General features: G+C 42.8%; 1 protein-coding gene across 2 annotated transcripts in view; it reads left to right on the top strand.

The window, feature by feature from the left end:
• The window catches only part of PCNX2 (pecanex 2), a 258,263-nt gene that overhangs the window by 110,576 nt on the left and 119,760 nt on the right, over nucleotides 1-27,927 (top strand). Inside the window, exons 16-22 of one of the 2 annotated variants that reach the window (XM_074988652.1) lie at nucleotides 8,851-8,960; nucleotides 12,786-12,904; nucleotides 16,252-16,260; nucleotides 20,731-20,795; nucleotides 22,047-22,139; nucleotides 22,715-22,865; nucleotides 25,226-25,367. In XM_074988652.1, coding sequence (XP_074844753.1) covers nucleotides 8,851-8,960; nucleotides 12,786-12,904; nucleotides 16,252-16,260; nucleotides 20,731-20,795; nucleotides 22,047-22,139; nucleotides 22,715-22,865; nucleotides 25,226-25,367 — 689 coding nt within the window. The remainder of the gene's footprint in view (nucleotides 1-8,850; nucleotides 8,961-12,785; nucleotides 12,905-16,251; nucleotides 16,261-20,730; nucleotides 20,796-22,046; nucleotides 22,140-22,714; nucleotides 22,866-25,225; nucleotides 25,368-27,927) is intronic. The other variant, XM_074988650.1, reaches the window with a different exon arrangement.

Consider the following 27,927-nt stretch of genomic DNA (forward strand, 5'->3'; position numbering starts at 1 on the left):
GCCACGGGTTGAAGGAGGAAAAGTGAGTGCTAATAAACTAATACTGGTTGTGCTCATGAGAAATCAAAGGATTAGAAAGGTGATCAGTGACTAGAGAAGTGAGTTTGGTTAGCAATAATCTACTACTAGGTTAAGTTAATTCTCCTGCTGTTGTTTGGACAAAGTATGGCTCCCAGAACATGTTGGCCGTGTCTACACATGCCCCAAACTTCGAAATGGCCATGCAAATGGCCATTTCGAAGTTTACTAGTGAAGCGCTGAAATGCATATTCAGCGCTTCATTAGCATGCGGGCGGCCGCGACGCTTCAAAATTGACGTTCCTTGCCGCCGCGCGATGCGTCCAAATGGGGCTCCTTTTCGAAATGGGAGCTCATGGGAATAAGGGGACTTCAAAGTAGGTGGCGTCCTTTCAAAAAGGAGCCCCGTCTGGACGCGACACGCGGCGGCAAGGAGCGTCAATTTCGAAGTGCCGCGGCAGCCCGCATGTTAATGAAGTGCTGAATATGCATTTCAGCGCTTCATTAGTAAACTTCAAAATGGCCATTTGCGTGGCCATTTCGAAGTTTGGGGCACGTGTAGACGTAACCATTATGTGACCTTATGATCAGTCCCAAGGCAAATCCAGTATGTTATAGGGTAGTATATCTTTGAGGGACAAGTGTTTGTCAGCCCTTGTGGTTTAGGCCTTCTAGGTGGTTTTTGCCATCCTGCTTTCATTGGATCAAAGTTGCAGATGATTTTGTAGGGAATTTGGTAGGCATTTGGTGCACATATTCTTGCTGCCTTAGAGAGAAGTTTAAAACAAACACTTGGAATTAGTAGATTAAAAGTATACCTGGAATCAAAAAAGAATTCGATAAATTCATGGACAATAGGTCCATCAATATTTATTAGCAAAGATGGTGAGGGATGCAACCCTGTGCTCTGTGTATCCCTAAGGCTATGTCCACACTGCATGGTTTTTCAGAAATAATTTACTTTGACATTTGAACATCAAAATAAGCAATTTCTGAAAAGTGTGTTCACATTGCAAGAGCATTTTGAAATTGAGCATTTAAACTAGAGAGCCCAGCTTTGAAATTAACAGCAATGATGGGATGCCTCCCTGGAGGCCAATTAAGTCATAATTTCCTCTGCTTAGTACACACTGAGTCGATTTCAAAATTGAAAGGGGGTGGTCAGTGAAAGTTGTTTGTTTTGGTGGAGTTGCTATTTTGAGTTAAGTGCCCTATTATTCCAGAATAGCAAGTTTTGCAGTGTAGACACAATGGATTCCCTCCCCACCCCCCCAAAAAAGGGTTTTTTCTGAAGGGAGTGGGGAAGCAACATTGGAGGTAAGTCTCAGACTGCCAGATTCTGGGAGCGGATGACAGTGGATGGATCACTAGAGGATTGCTTTGTTCAGTTAATTCCCTGTGAAATATCTGGCATTGGCTGCAGCCAAAAGATGGGTACTGTCCTAGAGAGATCATTGGTTTTCACAGTATGTCCAGCCTTAAAAGCCTGGAAAAGGTGTCTCATAATGATAAGCTTAAAAAGCTCAATGTATTTAGCTTAACAAAGAAAAGGTGAATCAGGGCATTTTGGGTTTCAAAAGATGTTCTTGATAAGTCAGCCCTTTACTGAGGTTGCTTTTGCTATACAGACTTTAACTTCTTTCCCAGGGCTGCCCATGTTATTAAGAAAGAGCTGAAGTAGGTCAAATCATACTTCTTGAATGCGGATTGAATTTGGCAGCTTGTGGTTTTTTTCCTGTTTGCAAGAATGCAGCTTGAGGAGTTATCACATAGGCGATTAAGGCTGTGTCTACACTACCAACCTCCTTTTGAAGGGAGGATGGTAAGTAGGGTGTTGGGAGTTTATTAATGAAGTGCTGTGCTGCATATTAAGAAAAATTTGAGGAGTAAAGGGACTTCAGAGTTTCCCCGGGCACTTCGAAGTACCAGCGGGTGAGCCGCAGCTAGATGCGAGCTGGTACTTCAAAGTTTAAAACTTAGAAGTTGCCACGGGGGTATATTTGCTTAATGAAGTGCTTTGTATGCAGCACAGCACTTCATTAATAAACTCCCAACACCCTACTTACTATCCTCCCTTTGAAAGATGTAGACAAGTGTAGACAAGCCCTAAATGTTCTATTGAGCTTGTCAGGGAGACCTGAGTTTCAGCCTGTAGGAGTGTGAGAGGGAGGCCAGGCAAGGCAGGGGTTAAACAAGGCCTGTTGGCCCAATCAGCCCCACCCCAGCTCACCTGCAGCCAGTGTCAGGCCTGGAGGGGTATAAAAGGAAGGAAGCCAGGTCAGTTTGGGGCTGACCAGCCAAGAGGCAGGAGCTGGCTCTGAGGCAGCAGGCCCCAAGCCAGAGCTGCCACTTGGTCAGCCGCCAGAGAGTGCAACCCAGGACCCTCCCTCAGGTACTGAGCAGGGGTGGGGAGCCCCCTCCCAGGGTACCCCTCTCCTGCCAAAGGGGAAACTAGATTCTCAGGGCCATGCCCCAGACTTAACCCATAGACTCTCGGGTGGGGCTGAAGACCCACCCAACAGGCCCTGGCCAGGGGGCCTAGCCACTAGGCCATCGGGTCCTAGGTGTGAACCGCTCACACAGCCATAGTGATTCTCTCTCAATAGTGTCAAATGCATCCTTGATATCCACAGATGCACTGTGAGCAAGGCACTTAACATTCTCATGCCTTCTCAATAAACTAGAACACTGGGAATATTTACTCCACTGTAGAGTACCCTGGAGTGAAGTCAGCTTTTCGTAGTCTTTCTTTGCACCTTAATATATCAGCAGCTTGGGCCAACCAGACAGGAGCAAAAGCTTTCCCCAGGGCAGATAGAAGAGTAATGGTGCAGTAAGTACAACAGTCTCATTTGCTGTCTTTACATTTGCAAGTAAGGCTTTTTTGCCACCTGGCAGGACTGACTCTGTTCTTCAGATGAAATTTAATAACAGCTGCAGTCACAAAAGAATAGATGGTCCAGCACTTATTTTTTTTACAGGTCAGCAGGAATTCCAAGATTCCTCCTGCCTTTATTCCCCTATGCTTCATTGCACTGCTGCAGGTTTCATGGATAGTGAATTTCCCAGGATCATTTTGTGTGAAATGAGTCAACTCAGTAGCATCCTGTGATGGTCCTCCCTCATGGGGAGCATGAAATTTTGAGGAAGACAGGCTTCCGCAAGGAGAGTTTCTTTTCAGGAGATCCACACAGGCCCTGCATCTACACAACTATGTTGGAGTCTGGAAGAGCTACTTCTGGACTCTGAATCATATGGCCATATGCTAATGAGGTGCAGGAAATCCACACCTCGTTAGCGTCTACTGGGCTGCTCATAACCATGCTGCTTCCAGAGGAAGTGGCACGTGTAGACGCGGCCTATTAGCGAGGCAAAATGGTATTTTGGTTATAGCTTTCACATGCTGCATAATAGCTTTTCATAAATCTTATACTATGTGACACTTCCACATCTTATGAACAAAATAAAACCAGCTGCCTATCTCAGCTGGTTACATTTCAGACTACTGTATATTAATTTCACATGGTGAGAACATAAATGCCACAGTACATAGATTGCTAATATTTATTTTTGTTGCTTGGTTACAAGGACATTTTCTTTTACCCTTCCTCGCCATCCCTTAGCTATATCATCCTGTAAGTTAATGTGAGCTAAATTGCACATGAGTACTGGGCAGGTAGCACTGCTTTCCAAAATCTACTGGCCCATGGTGAATCATGTATCATTGCTTTTTCATTTTCCTCATGTGTGGTCAGAGTGAATGAGTGGATTTTGTTTCTGAGTAGGTCATTTTCTTGACAAGGTATCAGTCCAACTCTTTTAGGCATTTATTAATTTTCTTTTTTTACTAGGGTGCCTGTAAAATTCAATAGCCTGGATATGATTTCATTGGCTGTTTTGGTCATTAATTCCATTCATGTATCTAACAGCATCAATTACAGAGGTTTCTCTTTCTCATTTGAAGTGGTTGGTACCACTTGTTTAGTTTTGAAAGCATGCCTGTTCCCTTCAACTGGTCTCTATTTTTGCTCTACATGTTGGTTCTGTAAACTTCATCTGAAATAAACAGTCCTAATAACCATCCTAGAACCCGGTGTATAAAACGATTATCTCTCTGTTTCTTGGAGATATTTTTATTCTCAGATGTTGTATCCATCAGCTTGGAAATGCTGATCCAACAATGTGGAATCTCATTGGCATGTGTGGGACTGCATGTTTCTGCTCTCTTGAGCTTTTTTCTGGCTTGTGCCTAAATAGTTAAGGGTTGCTCTTTCAAACCTTCAGGTATATCTTCCTTTCCCCTCCACGGTTATTCAAAGTGCTTGGTTTAGCAGTGTCACTTTTCATTTTTACCAATCTGATTGGCTATCTTGCCGCAACCAGTCTATCAGCATATATTAACAAACTAGAAAATACACCAGATTCCTCCTCTCTCGGAGGTTGTTCCAGCTGAGGTGGACAGTCATCAAAATTAATGCAAAAATTGTTATAAGTCTATTACAACTTTGCTTGTGCTTTTATTAAATATTAAGATATAGCTACAAATATGGTATAGCCAGGATGCTTGAAATATAATACTGACTCTGTATGTTTTAATTTGTTATGTTATAAAATATTCAGATTGGGTTAAAGAAATCGTAGATGGTTTCTGTTTTCTGTCCCCAAGGAGAAGCAAATGGCAGGAAGACAATCTCTCCTTAGCTATAAAACCGTGTTTATTACCTGCCTGCCTCCCAAGAGAATTTATACAAATTCAGAAAAGCTGCATTTTAAATTTGTTTTAATTTTCTCTATGAATTTCTTTTGTGCTATGTTTTGCAAAATGGGTTTAAGCGTGGGTGTCATGATTGCTGCTGTGTATAAAATAATTGGTAGGCATTTTAGTTGTAAAGCCTGCAACTGGTACACACAACACGGATGTCAAAGAGAAGAATTACTGAAGATCCTTAGCAAACCATCAAATCTAGGGGTGAAGTGAATCTGTACAAAGCTTCCCAAACCTTTCTTTTCAGAGAAAATCTTTTGCTCGTCTTTTGAAAAGCGTCTAGGTAACACGGACATTGTTGGAAATATTTTAACATTTTTAATTAAATGTTGAAATGGAAAATAATTTCATTGGAATATTTCCAAGTATGTTAGTTAAGTGCAAAGCTCCTAATATAATTTCCTAATTTCATTTCCAAAAGTAAAATTCTTGGAGTGTAATGAACTTGCTGAACTAGTTACTCATATAAGAAGTGATTTAAATAAAGAATATTTACAGTAATGGGGAATTAATTACTGAAACTCATAACTGTGTAATCTGAAAACTTTTACATGAAGAATAGTAGTGTTTGGGCATTTTAAAAACAGAATTTAATTTCCTGCTGAACTCTAAGGAAATTAAATAAAGATTCTAAAAAAATGAATAAGAAGAAAATGCTTATGTATAGCTTCAAAATAGTGTTTGTGATTTTTCTGCTATACAAAGAATGAAGGTAATTAGAAAAGTTGAGTGTTCATTAAATAGACCACATATGCTACAGCTGAAAGTGTCACCTAAACTGACCCAAAAGGCACAGAGCCAAAGAAAAAATGATAGGAACCAATTTGAATCTGAACAAACTTGGAAGAGGTGATTTTCCCTTAATTTCGTTTAAAAAGGAAAGAAAATAAAATAAAAAACTCTGCAGTGTGTACCCCTCACATACATACCCTCCACATCCTCTGCTATCCTGCTTAAAGAGAAAGCACTTCAAATCTCATCTCAAAAGAAAAAAAAATGGAAACAAGATGGGGACTAAACACTGATAAATTCAGAAAAAATGGGATTAAATTGGATTTAAGATTCCTCCTATTGGTAATTGCTGTCTAAAGACAGCTTCTTAAATGGCTTCTTTTAAATAACCAATTTAAATATTCCTTCAATTTCATAGGATTTAGTTAAGATTGCGTACTTTGCCCTACTGCAAACTGTCTGGTTATAATAACCAACAGTATCCACCTACCCTTAGACAAATTCTGTCGCCTATACAAGAACAATTCTGAAGTAGCTATTAAGAGCTTGTCTGCATGATGAGGTAATGCATTTTATAAGGGTGTAATTTCTAAAGAGTGCTAATGTGTTGCACATTAATTAGTGTGCATAAAGCCTGCTGGTGCACACTAAAAGGCTCCTTAGTGCACTTCAATGTAATACAGGTTCCACATCTCTCTTCCGGCAACCTCTGGATCTGACTGATCCCGGATGAGAGAGTTTGCCAGATGAAGGGTGGTCCCCTGCTCTGGCCATGTAGTCTGCTGCCAGCTCCTCTTCTGCTCCCTCCTTCAACTTCAGCCCCAGGGCTCAGGATTTCCTGTCTGGACCTTGGGCCCCTGCTGGGCTGACACCAACCTGGCCACATCGTGCCACTGGCTGCAGAGATTACTTCAGCCTGCTAGACCTATTACTTCAGGCCTCATGTGTGCTAGCTCCTGACGTGGCCACAGCGAAGTTCCCCCGAGGCTGGTGGCCGGCTTTGGCGTGGGCTGTGCTGCCAACTGTGGCCCTGGCCTCGTGGAGACTGGCTGAAGCATGAGCTGGGCTGCCAGTTCTGGCCCCATTCCTGTGGAGATCAGGGCAGCTACATTCTGGGAGGGAGTGTGGGGCGCCTGGTGCAGCCCCAGCCAGGCTGTCAGTGCGGCCCCAGCTCCGCAGGTGCCAGGTGCCGTCCTGGCCCCACGGAGCCTGGGATCCCCTGCCCAAGGCAGCCAGGATCTCCATACTAAATTCCCATCCCAGCCTCTCTGGCCCAGTAACACCCATGGTTCTTCCAGACAATAGAATGCCAGTTTTGGGAGTTTCAACCTGTGCTCTTTGAAATATCGCTGTGCTAAAGCATGCTGAAAGGGTGCCAACAAACCACTGCATGCACAGCATACTTGGTGCACTTCAGAAATCATCACACCGCTATAGAGTGCATTATCCTGCTGCATAGACAAGCCCCAAGATACTAAGACAACGTTTCATAATAATGTTAGGAAGGAAGATACTTTTGGTCTTAATTTACTGAAGAGAATCACCCCCAGAGGCACTTAATGCTCAAGAGTATAATCTCTGTTATAAGCTCTCTCCACACAGACATACAGAATAGATTGTCATGGACGTAGCCATTTTATCATTGGATTGAATGTTTTATTTTCCTTTCTTTAGTAATAAAATAGTCATGTGTAATAATTGTGATTATTTCACTTGGTCTCAATAATGGTGGTTCCCTAAGGCCTGTAAAAAAAAAAAAAAAAAAATGTGACTAATATAGTGGAAGACACTTCCTATTTCTTGTTTCACTAAACTAAATTTTTGTCATAATTTTTAATACAAATGAATTGGCATCCAGCCATTTAAAATTAACGCTTTTTGCATCATACAACCACAGACGTTTGATTTGTGATTCATTAAGATCCAAATGAATTTTTGTAGTTTCTTTTAATTTAAGGAACTTATAAGTTGTCTTAATCATCCTGAGAAGAAAAGAGATGTTTGATCCAGGGAAAAATATTAATTTCCTCATTTTGTAAGCGGCATGGACGGCCTGTTGCCTCTCAGATGCTGGCTGTTTTCATTAGATGTGTATGATTTGCATGTCAGTGGCTGTGCTGTGCTCCTTGAAACAAATATTCCAAAATAATTTCTTTGTAATTTTTGGCAAGCAGTTTTAAAATTTCAGAGCGGTTCTAGGTCCCATTCGTAACATCTCAGCATTAGCTTAGGTTGAGGGATAGTTTGACTCAGGCCCAAACTCAGTAGTCATAATAATGAGGTGGAACGCTATTTCCTAATATGTGCTTTTTAAGAATATTAATTTCATCCATGCAATTATAATTTGATATATATTTGCCTTAATTTAAGTTCTACCAGGGCAAAAATATGTTCCCCTTCAAACAGCTAAAACTACCCCCAAAAGTTTTTCACGGAAAACTTCATACGTAGAATTCCCACATGAGTAAGGGAAGGGACCTAATATAGAATTGTAGGTTTATTACACAGTTTTATTTCAGCCACATAAAAATTCAAGCAGATTTCTGGAGAAAGGTTTATCAGTTCATATTCTTCCCAATTTAGAGACCCTTGGGATTCAGGCAAGAGTCGGTGTAAAGTTTGGAGAGAGCTGTCAAATGCAATGTTTTGTAGTAAGTAGTCTCAGAGGAGGAGCTGTGTTGTCATGAGCTTTCATGGATAAGACCCACTTCCTCAGGTGACTGGAGTGTTCATTCTAGGAAGTGGGTTTTACCCATGAAAGCTCATGATGATGATGATAATGGCACTCACTGTTTTACCTCCTCTCATAACAAATAATTTATTGATCCTTTCACAGCTGTTGTTCATGCCTGCTTTATTGTATGTACGTTGCTGTTTGTATTAACCGTGCCTGAGGAACTTGGCATGTCACTCTGTCCATCTCTAAGCTATTGAGAAAGCTTGTCAAAGTTCGAGAAACTACCTTTGAATTTAAGGTTTAGCATATACAATAGAATTTATTTCACTCATAATGTTAATTTGTTCTTTTAATGAAGATTATTATTTTTGTGCCAGTGTTTTTTTTTAGGGGGGTGGAGCTTGCTGTTAATGTGTTTTGTAGTTTCTTTTCTAATTGCAGGTTATGGAGGTACTGCACTAGGCATAATTAAAAAGCATGCCTGCACTATCTCGGCCATTCTCACAATAATAGAAAGTGACATGAAATAACTATAATTCCTTGATATACGATGCATTGCATATTATAGATCTGGCAGTTTATAGGGTTGAACTTCCTTTGAAAAGTAAGTTTTGCATTCCTAACACAACAGTATTCTGCTTTTTGTATCTCCCATTAGGAGCCATGGGATGCTCAGCACATTCCAGCATTGTTCTCTGCTTTCTGTGGCCTTTTAGTAGCACTTTCTTATCACCTTAGCAGGCAAAGCAGTGATCCATCTGTACTTATGTAAGTTGTGAGTAAATTTTTTATTGGTTCTATTGTATGGCATGTAAATTCTAATTTGCACAGGATGATATTTAATCTGGAGATGGTGATTTTTTTTTTTAATTCGGTGACTTCTAGCAAAGTTAGCTGTGTAAACTTGGGTTTTGCTGGAAACATGCATACTGAAAAAGTACAATAACAGATGACTTTTATGGCTATTGTTAACACTGTTTTAGAAAACACACATTTTTAGGGGGACTGGATAGCTCAAGGGATGAGCAATGAGATACATATTTACCTCTAGATAACTGGTACTAATGCTGCAACCATTTATGCATGTGCTTAAGTGTACTTCCAGGAGCAGTCCCACTGAAATCAATAGGATGACTAACAATAGTTAAGTTTTGCTGGATCACTGCCAAAACTTGTTGTCAGTGGCTGAAAAGCAGTATCATTAGTATGATAGTTGTGTGAAATAATCTTTGAGTTTGGTCCATTTCAGTGAGCAGGTGTCCCCTTTGAAGGACTACCATCAGATCCAGCACTAACTAGTGCCTTTGCCAATAGTCTCAAAAGAAGGATCGACAAATGAACAAACAGAAACCAAACTACTGGTTTCTAGGAATCTAGGGATTATAGTGGACCACAAGCTAAATATGAATCAACAGTGTGATGCTGTTGCAAAAAAAGCAAACATGATTCTGGGATGCATTAACAGGTGTGTTGTGAACAAGACACGAGAAGTCATTCTTCCGCTCTACTCTGCACTGGTTAGGCCTCAGCTGGAGTATTGTGTCCAGTTCTGGGCACCGCAGTTCAAAAGAGATTTGGAGAAACTAGAGAGGGTCCAGAGAAGACTGACAAGAATATTAAAGGTCTAGAGAATGTGACCTATGAAAAAAGGTTGAAAGAATTGGGCTTGTTTAGTTTGGAAAAGAGAAGATTGAGGGGAGACATGATAGCAGTCTTCAGGTATCTAAAAGGGAGTCATAAGGAGGAAGGAGAAAACTTGTTCTTTTTGGCCTCTGAGGATAGAACAAGAGGCAATGGGCTAAAACTGCAGCAAGGGAGGTTTAGGTTGGACATTAGGAAAAAGTTCCTAACTGTCAGGGTGGTCAAACAGTGGAATAAATTGCCAAGGGAGGTTGTGGAATCTCCATCGCTGGAGATATTTAAGAACAGGTTAGATGTCTATCAGGGATGGTTTAGATAGTACTTGGTCCTGCCATTGGGGCAGGGGGCTGGACTCGATGGCCTCTCGAGGTCCCTTCCAGTCCTTGTGTTCTATGATTCTATTCAATTTCTTACCACAAGGAGGATCTGCTCAAAAGTATTCTGGTGAAATAAGAAGTGTTCACACCAGCTGCCAGTGGTGTACTTGTTCCATAAAGGAATAAATGGCTTCAGCCACTCGGGCAGTAAATCTAGCACCTTTCATGAGTACCAGGTTCTTTTGGCCAGATTTTGTTGTCTGGGAATTAAATGGAGCTAGCTAATCCACAATAGATGGCACCTGCAGATAGGTTGGTTGCCAGGGTTTTAGGAGATTCATTAGGAGGCCTTGTAAGAAGCCAGGAGAAGAATTTCTGACCCTTGGAGAGCACAGACTGATCACAACTATTTTTTTACAGTCAGTTCCACCAACTTTGCCTCTACATTGATATTAACTCCTGTGACAGACCCCTCGACCATCCCTAAAGTGTCCTGTGCTTCCAGGCAGTTCCTTGTGGGCCTCAGCGACTCAGGGAGGCCCCCTTTGTTGCCCTGGTACTTCCCAAAGGCAAGGGTCTCCCTTTACCGAGCCATGTTCATCATCGGTCAGTCTGACTTTGGGATGGAGGAGGTTCCCTTATCCTACCTCGAGCTGCTCCAACCTTACCACAGAAGGTAGTGGGGGGTCCAGTCCCACCCGTTGCCCTGGACTCTAGCCCAGGGACCCTAGGCAAGGAGGAAGCCAGTGGAGCTTTTTGCCCCTGCCCCATGACAGCTCTTCTTCCCTGGTCCTTTTCACCCCACCACTACCTTCTGGGATCTCTCCCCGAGTACTGTGCTGCTGTGGTGTGGTGTGGTGTGGTGTGGTGTGGTGTGGTCTGCTATGCGCTGGGCCGGGCTGGGCTCCACACTTCCAGCCTTGTTCTCTCTGGGCCCCACGCCCCTCTCCTGCTGCTTGGGGAAAGCCTTTTATAGAAAAGCCTGAAGGCCTTTATTGGTCCCAGGTGCTTCAACTACAGCCTCATGCTGGCTGACCCTTGAGGAGCCCCATCTGTCTATGCAGCCTGCAGGACTGCGCTCTCTGGGAACTTACAAGGAGAACAAAAAGGGGTTCCTCCAATGCCCAAAGCGTTCCCCTTGCCCACCTTCACCTATCAGCTACAGACTGTCATCTGCCACACTCCTCCGCAAGGTAGTAAGTATTAAAAGGGGGACAGTGAAGAACCAGGGTAGAATAAGCAACATTGCTATCTTAAGGTTGGGTTGACAGAAGTAGAGATGCATGTACAAACATGGGACCCCTGTCCTCTTCATGGAGGGCTTTCTTGGGCATTTACAGAGAGTCATGTAATACTGTGGAAGACTGTGGAATCATTTTATGCAGGAGAGGAAACAGAAATGGAAAGGAAGGTGAAAAGGATTTGTGGTGTAAAGCAGTGCTGAGTTCTTCAGCATGGCTTATGTTAAGTCCTGTCATCATCCTCATGATGCCTGAGGACAGATAAGTCCGATATTTACATGCTGCTGTATTCTGTCTGAAGTGGAAATACAGTAAAAGTATTTCCATTTACTCTTCTGGAGCCTAATCCAAAAACTCTTCAGAGCTGTCCATTTATTTTTACTGGGCTCTGGGTAAGGTCCAAATACAACTGATCTATTACTCATGCTACATGGTGCTATTGCATCCAGAAATGGTTCTGGGGGGAAGTATCACTACACACAGGAGGGCTTACTCAGTTCTTGTGTAAAGCACAGATTGGAAAATACAAAATAATCACTCAAGAGTGTGTTATTTAAATTTTAAATATGTATTTTTTTCAGAATATAATGCCTTTAATTAAACAAAACCTCATTTTTTTGTTTTAAATAAGGTGTTTTGAGTCCTCCAGTTCATTTCTTGGCCACCTTTTAAATCTAGTTTCTAATTCCCTAACTACCTTAATCAAATTCTGAGCAGTTCAAATTATTGTTAAATGTCTTGTTTGAGATTAAAATGCTTCTGATTTTACAAGAACATCAAGTATTCATTGTATAATCATGATTAAAGTGTGTAATCCCCAGAAAAAGGTTTTCAATATTTGTAGTGACTCTGAACATAACTAAAGGGAGTTTAGAGGCTTGGAAACAGTATTTAAGGGATGGCCTATGGTATAAACTTTGAGATGAAGGAGAAAACTAAACTAGTTGTGTTGTGTAAAACTAAAATGAGGATGAACATGTCATTTATATTGAGATGAGAATTTTGCCCTTTGTGACGTTAGTGTATGTGGGCAACAGTGACACTAATGAATCCCCCTGCCAGCATGCTCAGTGATAGTCAAAGATTAGAAGGGGCATAGAACTGAACTTTTCAGGTGGTCCTTTCCCAATCAAGGCTGAAGCTGATTGCTGGCACCACTGTGCTGATTCTAGAATATACTTCCTTATCAGTGAGGAAGTTCACACTGTCCTGGCCAGATGTACAGCTTTTCCAAAGCAAGCCACAGCTGGGCAGCACTAGATTAGTCACTACATACGTGAGGATACAGTTGGGCTCTAAAATGTCCATTCTGCCCTTACAAAGGGCATATAACCCCATTAGCTGAAAAGCTGTTATCCAGAAGTATTCTAACAGAAATCTTTTTTTTGCAATAGATCCCTTATTCAGTGTAAGATTTTTCCTCACTTTCTACGTCAAAATTTGAAAGATTCATCAGCAGATCCACTCCCAGAGAAGATGAGACAGTCGGTGGTAAGGCTTTCTAAAATTATTTGCTCTATGTATTGGAGACCTGCAACCTACTCACGTTGAATCTGCTAACCATGCTCAGTTGTTTGTGCTATTGCCTCAAGTATGGAAGCACTCTGCTGACAGAGGGAAACAATGTGAACATGCAACAATGAATTTCTTTAAGCATTTTTTGGTTATCAGTAAAACTTTTGATGGAAAAAAAAACCTGATAGTGTAGACATAACCTTAGGAAAATATTGGTGACTGGTCCCCAGGGAAGGTGGACACCTTAAATAGTTCAGGCTGGTCAAGGATTGGATTCCCAGGGGTTTAATGTGGGATTAATTACTTCCAAAAGTTCTGAATTGCCCAGCAATTTGACATCTTTCCTCCTCTTGAGACAGCACTTGGGAGCTAGTTAATCTGCAAAATATCTGTGGGCATAGTATTTAAGCAGTGCATGGAAAATATACAACATTGCTGTTTGGTGTAGAAACCATAGCTTCTGTTAAATTTAATTACTTCACCTGGTTGAATTGCATAATAGTGGTATGGCTATTAATGAAGGGAGGCTTCAAAGCAAAAATCTAATGTATAAATCTTGGCTGCGTACTCCGGGTGTTTTTGGAATGTAGCTTATGGCTACAGTCCACTGTCAATGATTTGTATGAACTGACTGACTGTATTGTAGGTATAGAGGAGACATAATTTTGTTCTGATTTTTATAACCCACATATCCCTTCCACTTATTGCTCATTGCCTGGGGCAAGTGTACAGTCTAACCTCCTCTATTCTACAAGTGGAACCATGTCAGGGGACTGACCCAGTTAGCAATATGGCTGTCCCTTGTTACAGTAATTTCATTTCAGAGCGTACATGAGGATCTGTTTAAAAACACAGTTACAGTCCTGACCATACGACTGACTGGGCCCATGTAACTAGGAAAAGGAGGTAACTGTGTTCCATTGTAATGCTCTGTAATATACTAATGCTATAGACAGGGCCTTTGTGTCTTGATCCCTTCTTTGTGGTTGAACTTGTTTCTTTGTGGTCTTTTCTGCCAAGGAATTGATTTAATTTGGTGCTTGTCATTCGCACGTCTGCTGCACAGATTTGGCATTTCATGTAGTTTTCCAGAAAGACAGGCTTTGTGTACTGGCTGCTTCATGCATTTCTGTCCCTTCTTTTCTTCCTCTGTTTAGGTTTCCTCAGGTTTATATATTAATGTAAGCAGGTATGCACAAGTCTAAATTGGTTTATGTAGTTCTAATTCTTCCATGCTGGGACACAGACAATATTTCTGAAGAGGAGATGGCAACTGTATTTTAAAACATGCTCTGTCTAAACCATTTAGTGTCTGGCACCTGTGTCTTAATAAATAGATGACCCAATTTAGATAGGTTTCACAATTGTTCTAATGACCTATGTCTACACTAGAGCACCATTTTAAAAGGCTACCTTTCGAAAATGACAAATTGAAAGATGCCCTTTAGAAATACAACATCCACACACAAGCAGAGGCTGGCACCTCTGATCCACCCTTTTGAAAGGGTGACCCGCTCCTTTGAAAGAGAGTGTCTACACTGTTCCGAGTACCCTTTTGAATAAAGGGCCGGGAAACGCCACAGATGGGTCACATGGTGGACAAGCCCATCTGGGCCTGCAGCTGGTCATCCCCTGAAAGGGCTCCTCCCCAACAGCCTCACCCTGCACAGCATGAGGCCTGCAGAGCTGCCACGAGCCCAGCAGACGCTAGTACACACAAGTCCACATGACCAGCAGCAGCAGCTTGAGTTGCTTCTGGCCGTTGCCAGCGGCATGGTTGCCCTGCTGTCCTCAAGAGTGGTGACTGCCCTCCATCATTTGCTGGGAGCAGTCCCCCCGACATGGTCATGGAACCTCTGGACCTGTGACTCCTCTGGCACCTCTCCCGGGTTCCCTGCCAATTCTGAAGCTACCCCACTAGCTCCGAGTGGCGGGAGCACCTAGTAATAGGGGAATGGGATGACAACAGGTGGCTCTGGAATTTTTGGATGTGGCTGCAGACATTCCTGGAGCTCTGCCCATGGCTAGCCCTGCATTGTGGCATTAGAACACCCAGATGTGGAGCACTCTTCCCATCAAAAAGAAGGTTGCGATGACTGTCGGGAAACTGGCCAATCTAGATAGCTGCTGCTGCTCCATGAGCCACCAGTTTGGTGTGAGGACGGTCGTCATCATGGAGGGTAAGGCAAGGTTGGGCCACACACCTACCAGGGGAGGGGGATCTCAGGAAAGGGGGCCTGCTGGGGACTGGGAGGAGCCTGGGGGTGGTGGGAGGCCTGGGAGGTGAGAGAGGCCAGGAGGAGTCTGTGGGGGGAGCATGGCACTCCCAGCGTGCCCTCATGGGCGCATATGTCCTCCGTCTCATGCAGGTGGTTTGGGCTTTGAACGCCATGCTCCTGCAAAGCGTGATCCATGTGCGGAACTTGGATGTGGCCATCGCTGGCTTCGCAGTGCTTGGGTTCCCAAACATTTTGATGCCCTGGATGGGACCCATATTTCAATCTATGCCCTGGAACACAGCAGGGGCCAGTATATAAACAGAAAGAGGTACTACTCTGTGGTACTGCAGGCCCTGGTGGACAGCAGGGGCTGGTTCCAGGACATATATGTGAGCTGGCTTGGCCACACCCACGATGCACGAGTGTTAAGAAACTCTGGGCTGTGCCACTGCATGGAGGCAGGGACTTACATCCCCCAGAGGGAAATGCCACTTGGGGACACGATGGTGCCCCGTGCATGGTGGCAGATGCCACCTATCCCCTCCAGGCCTGGCTTATACAGCCCTATATGGGCCACCCCAACCCTAGCCAGGAGCACTTCAATATCCAGCTAAACCATGCCTGGAACACGGTGGAGAGCACCTTCAGGATGTTGAAGGGCTGGTGACTGTCCCCTGGCACACCTGGAGATGGGCCTCCTGATTGTCTCCCAAGGGGTGGGTGCCTCTTGCACTCTCCGTAATATTGTGGAGAGTAAGGGGGAGGCCTCCATGCAGGGGTGGGCAGCCAAGTCCAGCCCAGGCTACCCATTGCTGGCCACTGCCCTTAGCTGCCAGATCCACCAGGATGGGGTCCGCGTTGGGGAGGCCCTGCATGAGCACTTTGCTCAGGAGCACCACTGATCACCTTCCCGGCCATCCCCAGCAGGTCCCCTGTATACTCCTTGTCACCCCCCACCACACTCCCCTCCATGCCCCGCTCCCAAGGACACAGCACACAGAAGATGTGGGAAAAATAAAGTGTATTCTGTTTAACCAAACTGTGCAGTTATTGACAACAATATAAAATGGAACCATAGAGCTATATACACATGGGGAAGGGGGGCAAACTATTTACATTAGGGCAGGGGACATAGGTGCACCTCATGAGGGGCCTTATTTTGGGGAAGGGCTGGGGGGCCTCAAGCCCAGCCTTCCCTAGTTTGGGGTCCTCAGTGGGGAGGATGGGGAGATAGGGCCTGGGGTCTGCCTCAGGAAGGGAAGCGGCCATGACGGGGACTTCTTCAGGGTGGCTGGCAGGGAGGCAACAGGATGGGACAGCTGGGCCAGGAGCTCCCAGAAGGTTCCTGCCACATCCCTGAGGGTCCCCATCTGCTCCCCCTAAGCTGCCTACCACTAGGTCGCCTCAGCCTCCTCCAGGCGGAAGCGTCACTCCGCAACCTCAACCTGGTGGCGGAAAGAGGCAGTGAGGTGCAAGTCCTCAGTGCTCTGCCTCTGGCCCCCCCGGAGCAGGGATGCCCTGGCGCTGGTGGTGGGGCTGCCCTGCCACCGTCTCTCACCTCTGGTGTGGCTGTCCGGGACCACAGAGGGTTTGAGGCTCTCCCGACCCTCTGATGGAGCAGCTACAGGAATGGAAGAGAAGAGAAGGACAGGCCATGAGTCCCGACCCCCTACCCCGTGACCACACGCCCCCCATCCCCCTGTGAGCAGCAGGTCCCCATCCCCCATCCAATGGCAGGGCGGCCCTGAGGGACCAAGCAGGCAGAAGGGGTCCCTGGCCTCGGCGCTATCCATGACAGCAGGTGCTGAAGGCCACTGGCATCTGTGACGCCATCCCAGCTGGGCTGTGGCCCACTAGAGTATGCAGGGGATATGGGAGGGCCCTCTGCCAGGTATGGAGCCCCCCACCCAGTGATCCGGGGTGTGCGCCCTGTCAGGTACTTACAGAGGATCCACCGCCGAGATGAGGGGGTGCCCAACTGGCAGAGGCACCACTGAAGGAGCGGGATGGGAGGCCACTGATCAGCTCACCCTCATCGCTCGACCACTCTGCAGCTGGCTCTGGCTCTGGCCTGGTGGGGCTAGCTGTGGGTCCCGGCTCTTTGTAGTCCCTGGGGTGGGACCCCTCAGTGGCAGTGTCCAGAACGGTGGGCAGGGAGGTGGTGTCCCTGGGGCCGAGGAGGCTCCGCGGCTCCTTGTAAAAGGGCAGGATGCAGGCGCTGTCCCAGCCAGCTGGGCAAAAGTGGCCACGTTCCCCATTTCTCTGAGGATCTCCTCCTCCTGCCACAGACCCGGGAGATCTCTGAGCTCATGCTCAGACCAGGGGGGCTCACCTTTTGCCAGACTGGCTGGACCCCTGCGATCTCTGGGCACACTCAGGGGGTGGTAATCCTGGGGCTCCTCACGTGCCTGGCTGCTACCCATGGTGCTCCAGAAGCTGCTGGGGTCTCGCTGGGGTGTTCCGGGGCAGCACATGCAATGGCTGCTGCCTGTGCACTCTCAGCTTCCTGCAGCAGAGTTTCTGGCTCTATGCGGCTTTAGGGGCTGCTGCATGCATGGACCATAGAGCCCCGCAGGCGCTGGGCATCACATCTCCGCATCCCAGCTGTCCGGCACCATGGTGGACCCACTCTTTTGAAAGGGCAGGTTGCAGAACATCCACACAGGTTTTCCTCCAATTTTCTTTTCAAAAGAGCGCCCTGTGCGTGTCGACGCTCCGCGCTCGCTTTTGAAAGAGGGCCTGAGATTTCAAAAGTACTCACTAGTGTAGATGCGGCTACCGTGCAATGCCAGTACAGCAAATGGGTGAGTGTAGGCAGCTAAAAAGATAGATGCATCAAACCCATGGGAAACATTCAAGCAACAATCCATTCTAACCTTACTGCACTATGGCTTTGATTAATTTTCAAAAGCAAACTAAAAATAGCTTTCAGATCCTTTGTAAGAGCTTTAATCTGTCTGGGAATTGGGTGCGCTGTTATGTGAGGACCAGAAGGAGACATTTGAATAGCATATCCTTCCCCCTTTTGTTTCCCTCAGGATGGCCCTATGTAATGGCCCTAACACACTTTCTCCTCCACTCTCAACTGTATTAGATGGCAAAGTGCAACAAAATGTCCAGTGGCCAGTAGCATACGCACCCGTGAGGAAAGCACATTGAATAATCAGGCTAAGTCATAGCGCCTTTTTAATCAATAAATTTATGATTATAAATAGCTAGTTCACCTTCCAAGATAAAACCAAATAGGTTTAAATATTAATATAAATCTGCCGTGTTGTATAGAGGCTTCAGAGTAATGTTAGTAGTAATCAATATAACACCTGTAATGTTTAAAGTACATGACCTGTGCTATTTTTGTCCTCTGCTCCAAAGGCTGTGTAAGAGTTGTCATCTTTGGCAATTGGAATTACAAAACAGCTATGATGGATAATTGACCATTCAACTTTGAGAATGGAGCTTCCTAGCATTATAATTAATTTCTATAGGCATCCCCATGGTTGATTACTACATTAACCAGTGGCCTGAGGGTGTTGTGTTTTATTCAAACTCAGCTTCCTTCCTGGCCTTTGGTACAAACAGTCAGATTGCTCATAAAAGGATTTATACAAAGCCTCCAGTGTATAATTTAAAACAAGAAGAAAAATCAATTTACAGCATGTTTTCCTGTTTATTTCTCACAAGCAGTGGGTATCCAGAATAGCCTTTTGAAAAATAAAGAGATACTGCTTTGATAGAATGGTGGGAGGGTGTTGTTGAGTCTTTGTCTTCATGATCTGTTTTTACTACAAAACAGTCCAAGTATTTGTAATTTAATTTTACTAGGTCAAACCCTTCATGCATGATTCGTATCAAACAGTACATCCAAAGTGTATCAGGTTGCAAAGTCGAGGACTAAAAATGATAGGAAGTGGTGGGCTATCCAAACTTAATTCAGCCCGTTTGGGATCCATGCAGTGCGCCACACTGTGCGGGGGTCTTGTGGCAGATGTGTAGTGTTTTATTTACTCTCACCAGCTCTCACCATCTACTTGCAAATGTCATTATATTTGATGTTTTTCTTAAGACTCCAGCTCTGGGATGCATATGCTTACGTGAGAATATCGACTTTCATTTTAGAAGAGTATGTTCCAAACATGACCTGAGTACAGTTATTAATTTTTAGCCAACTTCATGATTTCTTTGGGGCCTGGCTCATGATTTTTAAATGCTTGGAGTTGGCATCACTGAGGATGGTATGTGATTGTGTAATTAAAGATTATATTATAGTAATATAAAATTATATTATAATGCATATACACCATAAGGCTAATTAAGGGTTTACAGGCAACCATAAATCTGGCATTTCCAAGCTTTCAAGTGCTGAACTCTGCATCTTAAAAACATTCATTTAATGTATTTTTAGTATTCAATTTCCTAGGATTTTTAATAAAGAAAATATAGAAATAGATTCCATTATGTGCTGGAGCATATGACCTATGAGGAAAGTCTGAGAGATCTGGCCTTATTTACTCTGCAGAAGAGAAGAGTGAGAAAGATTTGATAACAGCCTTTAGCTTCCTGAAGGGGGGCTCTAAAGAGAATGGAGTGAGGCGGTTCTCCGTAATGGCAGCTGGCACAACAAGGAGCAATGAACTGTAGTTACAGAGGGAGAGGTGTAGGTTGGATATTAGGAAAAACTATTTCAGCAGGAGAGTGGCGAAGCACTGGAATGTGTTATCTAGAGAGGTGGTGGATTCTCCATCCCTAGAGGTTTTTTAAGACCCAGCTTGACAAAGTCCTTACTGGGATGACTTAGCTGGGGTTGATCCTGCTTTGGCCAGGGGTTTGGACTAGATGACCTCCTGAAGTCCCTTCCAGCTCTATGATTCTATGAATATCATCATGGTTTCAACCCTGAACTTTCAATACTGGTGCACAGGCTGCTACCCCTTAATCTACAGGGCTAACTACACTACCTTGTCAAAGGAGAAGGCTATTCTGTGGGTGACAATGGGCCACTGGGGAAGGACCAGGCGTTGGTTGATGGTGAGGGGCTAGGTTGGCCTGCCTTGGTCCTCTCTTTTCCTCTGCCTCTTGAGTTGGAAAGCATCTGTCGCATGTCATGACCTCAGAGATGGGTATGAACCACCAGAACCACCTGCTGACTCCAGGCAGTCAGGGTAGTTGCTGGAAGCCTGCACCAGCTCTGCTCATACTCCTCCTAGGTTTCATACATTGCTAGAACATGCTTGTGGTGTTCATAGTGCTGCTGTTAAAATCCAATTCTTTAGAACGTTCATGTTCCATAAATACTTTGGCAGCCTGCCAGAATTTTCCGAGACACACAAGCAAGGGAAGGAAAAGAACAGTAAACACTTGATATTTCAGGTATCAGAGAGGTAGCCGAGTTAGTCTGTATCTTCAAAAACAGCAAGAAGTCCTGTGGCACCTTATAGACTAACAGATATTTTGGAGCATAAGTTTTCGTGGGCAAAGACCCGCTTTGTCAGATGCATCTGCTTATAATCCAAAATATTTGTTAGTTTATAAGGTGCCGCAGGTGGTCTTGTCATTTTTAATATTTCAGCTAAACCTCAGTGGAATTATACAGGATACAAAAAAAAAGAAAAAGCTCTACTCAAGCCAAAGGGTCTAAATCCAGCTAAATTTCAAAGGCCTTCTATAAACAGTGCCATAGAGTTCTCAGGAGCTGAAGTTGCTCAACAACTGAAATATAGTGGTCACTAACAGCTTCCTATATACTTTGAACTCCATTTATTGATCAAGTGTTGTCTCCTGCATCTCTGTTTCATTGTTATTTCCCTGTTGCTGGGAGTGTTATCCTGGTGTTATTGTATGTTTTCTCCCTTCTTCTCACAGAAACTCTTGTTGACTAGTCTGGTTATTGATACTTGATGCAAAGTTACAGTAACATCTTGAGTCAGATGAGGTTTTCTTTAAAGTGAAAGTTTGTTGTATCTCAGATTACTAAGGGTCTTTAAAGCATTACAAGTCAGTGTGTTGATAAACATCTATCAGCAAGCATTTAATTTATGTCAGTCAGCACCTTCTTTTCCACCACTAAGTCCTGCAAACACTCTGTAATATGTCTAGTCGTATGTCTAAGACAAGTTATTAACTTGCTGACCAAAGACATTTCTGTAAAATCTAAAATGAAATCATAAGTTCACATAGCTCAAAACTGATCTTGTTAATTTCTTTACTTACAATGATATTTTAATCACAAAAATATGGGTTAGGAAGAACATGTTTTCCAAGTTTCCCAAAACACGATTACTTTAGTCCAGTGCTTTATTTTTGTTTTATCTTTCATTATCATTACATAATACTAGAAAGAGTCCCATTTTGAAAACCTGCAAATCTTTTAGAAACGTGGACCCATATATCGAACCAAAGATCATAGCTTTGATCCATCTCGTAGCACATAATAGTAAATGTATTATCATTGATTTCGGTGAACACATTATAATTATTCTTGCAGAAAGTACAGATTATAAGCAAGTGACGAAACAGTGCATTATCCTGAGAAAGCATTAGAGCTTTCAAACAGAATTTTAGCAGATTGTTGCCATTTTGAAAAATACAAAACCCACACAAATACCATTATATAAACAGCAACAAAAATTTAATGTAAAACCATTTTAATTTTAAGCTTCCCAGCTTACAATTAAACAATATTTATAAAATATATTTTAAAATGAATTTTGATAAATTTTAATATGATTGACAGGATCTTTTTAACAAACTTGCAGTGTTGGTAAATAATTTTGCAAAGCGCAAAGCAGAAAATATTTTTACATATAAAAATATGAATATATGTTTAAATAATGACTAGAGTCTTCATAATGGAGTAATTAAATTTAGCCAGTCATTATAATATTCACTTGATAATTTTGTATTTTTTAATACTTATATTCACAGAAGGAAATCTTGAAATCAGATCTCATTGTCTGCTCAGTGGCTGCAATTTTATCATTTGCAGTCAGTGCCAGCACTGTGTTTCTGTCATTAAAGGTATGTATTTCTGTCCCTTCCTTTTACATATTTTCCCCTAAGATATTATCTCTATTCACCAGTACTACAGGGTATTTTAGAATACCAAACTAGAGAAAAGATCTTCAGAGAAGAGTTAATGAAAAAATATTTAATGGCAAAGATAATTTTACGGTTTTTGATACACACTGTAAATTGCAATTATAGATATGTATATCAGGCACAAGTTAATGCATTTAGTAATTGTTTTCTATAAATCTTTGCTGTATAGTAGTCTTTTTTATGAGCTACAAGCTGCTGGAAAAGAGAAATCTTAAATAAGCTTGACCAATTTAGCTTTTTTTATTTGTGGTTACAATACTGGTTAAATGTGTGTGTAAAGTACATTTTGGAAAAGACCTAAGATTGTTACTTTCATTTCCTGAGCCCCACATCTGCTTCCCATCAGTAGTATATGATGCTTTTTTATATAAGAATCAATGCTTCTGGCAAGTAAATATATCAAGGAGATGAAATTCTTATAAATGAAAAAAAGTCGTGTGTCTATAAAATACTGTTTGTAAATGTGATTCCATTGTTTTCCTCCTTTGGCTCAGCCCTTTCTCAGCATTGTGCTGTTTGCTTTAGCATGGACTGTGGGATTCATAACACACTACATACTTCCTCAGCTCCGCAAGCATCATCCCTGGCTGTGGATTTCACACCCCATACTTAAAAACAAGGAATATCAGCAACGGGAAGTGAGAGGTTTGTAATATTGTCGGAATAGTGATTGATATTGCTTTTAACTTGTCAGTTTTTAGAGGAAAAATTCTTACTTATGGCCATGGTAATGTTTAATGACAATATTTTTCAAGGTGAGTTTTTTTCTTTTTTATGGTATACCTGTGAGCATCAAGAGTATCAAGTTTTGATTTCTGTGTTTGTTTTGGATGGCACTGTCAGGACTGGAAGAACAAAGTAATATGGTAACGTCATAATAGATAGAAAGGTGAACTGCAACTTTTCCACATTTCATTGTAGAAGGAGGATTTGAATATTTCAAGCAGAAGATTCTGCAAAAACTACCCAACTATCCAAACCTTCAAGCCCGAAGAAGTTTAACCTGTCTTTCTAAGCATTCCCTCCTGTCTTAAGAGAGGACTAGCAAAACTGATGCGGCAAGCCCAACCTATTGTGATTTCATTGTCACATGCTCATCCAGTCCTCTAGATTGTCCTCCAGCAGGAATCTGTGAGAGTGAATAGGCAAATTCCACTACACATCAGATGCAGCAGGATAGGGCATCTATGAATTAAACTCAAGTGGAACATTTTGATTGACATTTAAAATATTTCTAAACATTTCAACCGCCTACCCCATAAGCACACTTGGAATTTAATTCTGCATGCAACAACTTCTTTTCTTTCTATTTTTGTTGCTTCTTCCTTCCCCTTTTATTGAATCATTTGATGCGTTGGAGCCTCCTTACATGTCACCTCCTCTGTCTTTGCCCCCAGCTACCAGACCACAGCTACACTACAGGGATCTTTCTAAAGAAGCCCTTCCAGAAGATCTCTTCCGAAAGAACTTTCAAAAGAAAAAGCAGTCAAGTAGCACTTTAAAGACTATCAAAATAATGTATTAGGTAGTCTTTAAAGTGCTACTTGACTGCTTTTTGTTTTGATAGTATATAGACTAGCACGGCTCCCTCTCTGTTACTATTCTTTCAAAAGAGTGTGTGCACGCACAAAGAAGTGGATCAAAAGAGTGATCTGCTCTTTCGAACGAGAGCATCCACGTAGCCCCCATGCTTTCGAAAGACCAGGCCAGGGATCGAAAAATCAGTCCCCATGAGGACTGCTCTTTCGAAAAAATGGCCTGCTGAGGCTCTACACACATTTTCTTTCGAAAGAAGCTTTTGAAAGGGGGTGCTCTTTCTGAAGCAAGAGCGGAAGAACAATCTGGAAAGGACTGCTGCATTTCTTTCAGTTTACTTTTGAAAGAACGCTTTGTGTGTAGACGCCCTGTGGGATCCTTTGAAAGAGCCCCCTTTTCCTGAAAAATCTTTCAAAAGAACTTGCTAGTATAAACACAGCCCCAGAGTATCCAGGAAATCCTCCAGGGCCACGCACAGATTATCCCTTTCAAAATAAGGTTATTTCTTACCATGGTTCCTTTCTCTTAAATATCAGCTCTCACATACATTGGGGCTGACAGACTCACTGGGCCCCTCGGACAGACCATAAAGTACCTAAGAAACTTGATTGAAGGTTGCCTTTTAATCTGAAGAAGTGGTTCTGTCCCATGAGAGCTCATTACCTACTAAATAAGACTGTTCGTCTTTAAGGTGCTACAGGACTGATTGCTCTGTTGTGTACAGTTAAATGATTGAATTCCATCCCAGTGGTTGTTGCTAAGTGAAGTAATCCCTGTATCGACATGTATAATAGTTTATTTGTAAAGTATATTGGTTGCACCGTGATAATAATAAGCCCTAGCTCTTTCATAGTGCTTTTCATCCTTCAAATCTGAAAACACATTACAAACATTCATAATCATTATCCCCATTTTTACAGATGGGGAAACTGACACACAAGAAAGTGACATTAATTAACCAAGGTCACACAGCAGATCAGTGAGAGTGTTGGGAATAGAAATACAGAATTACAGTGTGCTCGTCCAATGCTTTCTGCACTAGGGAACCCAGTATCCCCCCAGGTCATAGGAAAAGGTGTTAGTTAATTATGAATTCTAAGTAAAAAAAAAAAAATGATTAAAATGGTGAAAAACAAATGTTTGTTAATATCATGTCATGTTTTATTTCTAAAAATGTAGCAGGATCTATCTGCTAGTATGTAGTATTTCAGCTAATATATATGACTGTGTGGTGAATGCAGCAATAAAAAGCAAAGTTTGTAAGGTATAAATATTGGCCAGATCCAGAGAACAGAATGATTTCTGCACAGCAAGAGAGCTAAGGAATGCATGAAGTGTTATAACCTTGTGTGATATATGAAACTCATGATTTCTCCTCTGATTTTAATGCATTTATTTTCTATACATTATTTTATTTTGAAAAAATAATAATTTGACAAAATGGTCTGTTATCTGGGTTTTTATTTCAGATGCTGCTCATTTAATGTGGTTCGAAAGGCTGTATGTATGGCTTCAGTGTTTTGAGAAATACATCTTGTATCCGGCAATAATATTGAATGCCCTCACGATTGATGCTTTTTCAGTTAGTAATGGCAAGAGATTTGGTACACAGTAAGTTGAATATAGTTGATAGCATGTGATTCATACTTTAAACGCAGCTCAAATTGAGACTAATCTTCAAAAGACGAAACTCATGGCAGATTGGTTTATCAATAGCTATTGGCCAAGATGGTCAGGGACAGAACCCCATGATATAGGTGTCTCTAAATCTCTGACTGCCAGAAGGTGGGACTGGATGACAGGGGATAGATTGCTGGATAATTGTTCTTTTCTATTATCTCCTCTGAAGCATGTGGCACCAGTTACCGTCAAAAGATAAAGATACCAGATAGACTACTCATCTGAACCAATATGGGCATTCTTATGTTCTTACGAAGTGTAATGGTGTGTAAATGAATCTTATTATTTGCCTCAATTTGATTTTGTGCAATTAATAAAAAACAGTAAGTAGAAAATGCTACTAAATGGTTCTGTTAAAGGAAAATTCAAACTTCTTTAGAATATGATAAAGGGGGTGCTCTTGGTACTACAGCAAACATGATTGATGCTAGAGAGATATAAATTTATTAAGCTGTTTCTACACATGCCACTTTCTCCAAAAGTGGCGTGCTAATAGATGCCCCAAAATACGCTAATGAGGTGTAAATGTAAATTCCCCGCACCTCATGAGCATAAGGTCACATGATTTGGAGTCTGGAAGAAGGTCTTCCAGACTCCAAAACAACGTGTAGAAGCTGAGCCCCTGGGGAATCTTCCGGAAGGAAGTCCTCCTTCTGGAGGCCCCTTCTTCCCAAAAATTTTCAGGAAGAAGGGGCCTCCGGAAGCAGGACTTCCTTCCGGAAGATCCCCCAGGGGCTGTGCTTCCACACGCTGTTTTGGAGTCCGGAAGGGCTTTTTCTGGACTCCAAATCATGTGACCTTTTTACATCTGTGCCTCATTGGCATATTTTGGGCCATTTATTAGCATTGCATTTTCTCCAAAAGTGGCATGCTAATAAATGGCCTTAGGGGCTACATCTACACTAGCCCCAAACTTCGAAATGGCCACACAAATGGCCATTTCGAAGTTTACTAATGAAGTGCTGAAATGCATATTCAGCACCTCATTAGTATGCGGGCGGCCGCGGCACTTCGAAATTGACGCGCCTCGCCGCTGTGCAGCTCGTCCCGATGGGGCTCCTTTTCAAAAGGACCCCACCTACTTCGAAGTCCCCTTATTCCCATGAGCTGATGGGAATAAGGGGACTTTGAAGTAGGCGGGGTCCTTTCGAAAAGGAGCCCCGTTGGGACGAGCCGCGCGGCAGCGAGGCGCATCAATTTCAAAGTGCCGCGGCCGCCCACATGCTAATGAAGCACTGAATATGCATTTCAGCACTTCATTAGTAAACTTCAAAATGGCCATTTGCGTGGCCATTTCGAAGTTTGGGGCTATTGTAGACACGGCCAGGGAGATTAAAGAACTAAACATGTACAGCCTACCCAAATGGCAGCTAAAATCAGGACATACTACATCAGTCTGCAGATATTTGAAGAGTATGAACACCTTAGGGAGTAACCAAGATTAATGAGGTAAAACGAGAAATCTAGTCTGGATATCAGAAACCTGTAAAGTTTATTAGACTGTGGAAAATCTCTCAGAGGAGGTGTCATGGGCCTTATCACTAAAGTCACTAAAGCTAGATTGGATGATGCATTCAAGAATGTTGAGGGCAAAATTGTCCTGAATTAGCAGGGCTGTGATCAGGAGAATAGTGTAAGCTTTTTCTGTGGCTCACCTCTGTGATTCTAGTTAGAACTGAATGTGGCTGATCCACAGGATTATAATATGCTCTTTCAAGATAGCCTTATGTGGAAATTTTTGCTTGATGACCTCTAAACTGCTAAGAGATTCCCTATCTTTTCCCTAATTTGATAGAATACCTAGAAAGGAGGATAGTTGGGGTGGAATAGCAGCTACCCTATGCAAGTCCTCCTTCCATGCTCTCCTATATAGCTCCTGCATTCACTTGCCTCACTGTATTTCCTTCCCTTTCCCCTCACTGTTTCTAACCCTTCACATTATCTAGTTCTGCATTTTCTTCCTGCACTCCATCTTCCTAGATATCCCCTCAGTCTGGCTGATTTCTCTTTACTCTCCTTCAGCCAGCCTCTTCCACGAACCCACATCTCTCTCAGGCTATGACTACACTATGAGATTATATCAGTCTTAAGTCATTTAGCCTCATTTTACCAAGTGCCTGTCTTCACTGTAAATTCCATTAGCTCTATTTATGGTGCACTAAAATCAACCTCATATCGATATCATAATATCGTAGTAATTAGACTGGTGTAGTGTTCCGTTTGAATTTCAAATTCCTCATGAAGAGTAGTGAGGAAGCGCCGTGTCTTTAAATTGAATTCATTAGCCCCCCAAGAGATGTCCTGTGTGTGCCCCACAGTTCTCCACTGTGGCCTCTTCCATCTGCACTGCTCTCAGATGCGAAGGAATTAGGCAACAGGAAGACCGTTTCAATTCGGCACCTGGAAGCCCGTGGCTTAGGGTCATGAGAGGCTGAAAAATCTTCTTTCTTTGCTGTCATTGTGGCTGTGGGGTCTGTGGTTCTGTGCATAC

Source organism: Carettochelys insculpta, chromosome 3 (assembly GCF_033958435.1).
Source record: "Carettochelys insculpta isolate YL-2023 chromosome 3, ASM3395843v1, whole genome shotgun sequence".
NCBI classification, from domain to species: domain Eukaryota; kingdom Metazoa; phylum Chordata; order Testudines; family Carettochelyidae; genus Carettochelys; species Carettochelys insculpta.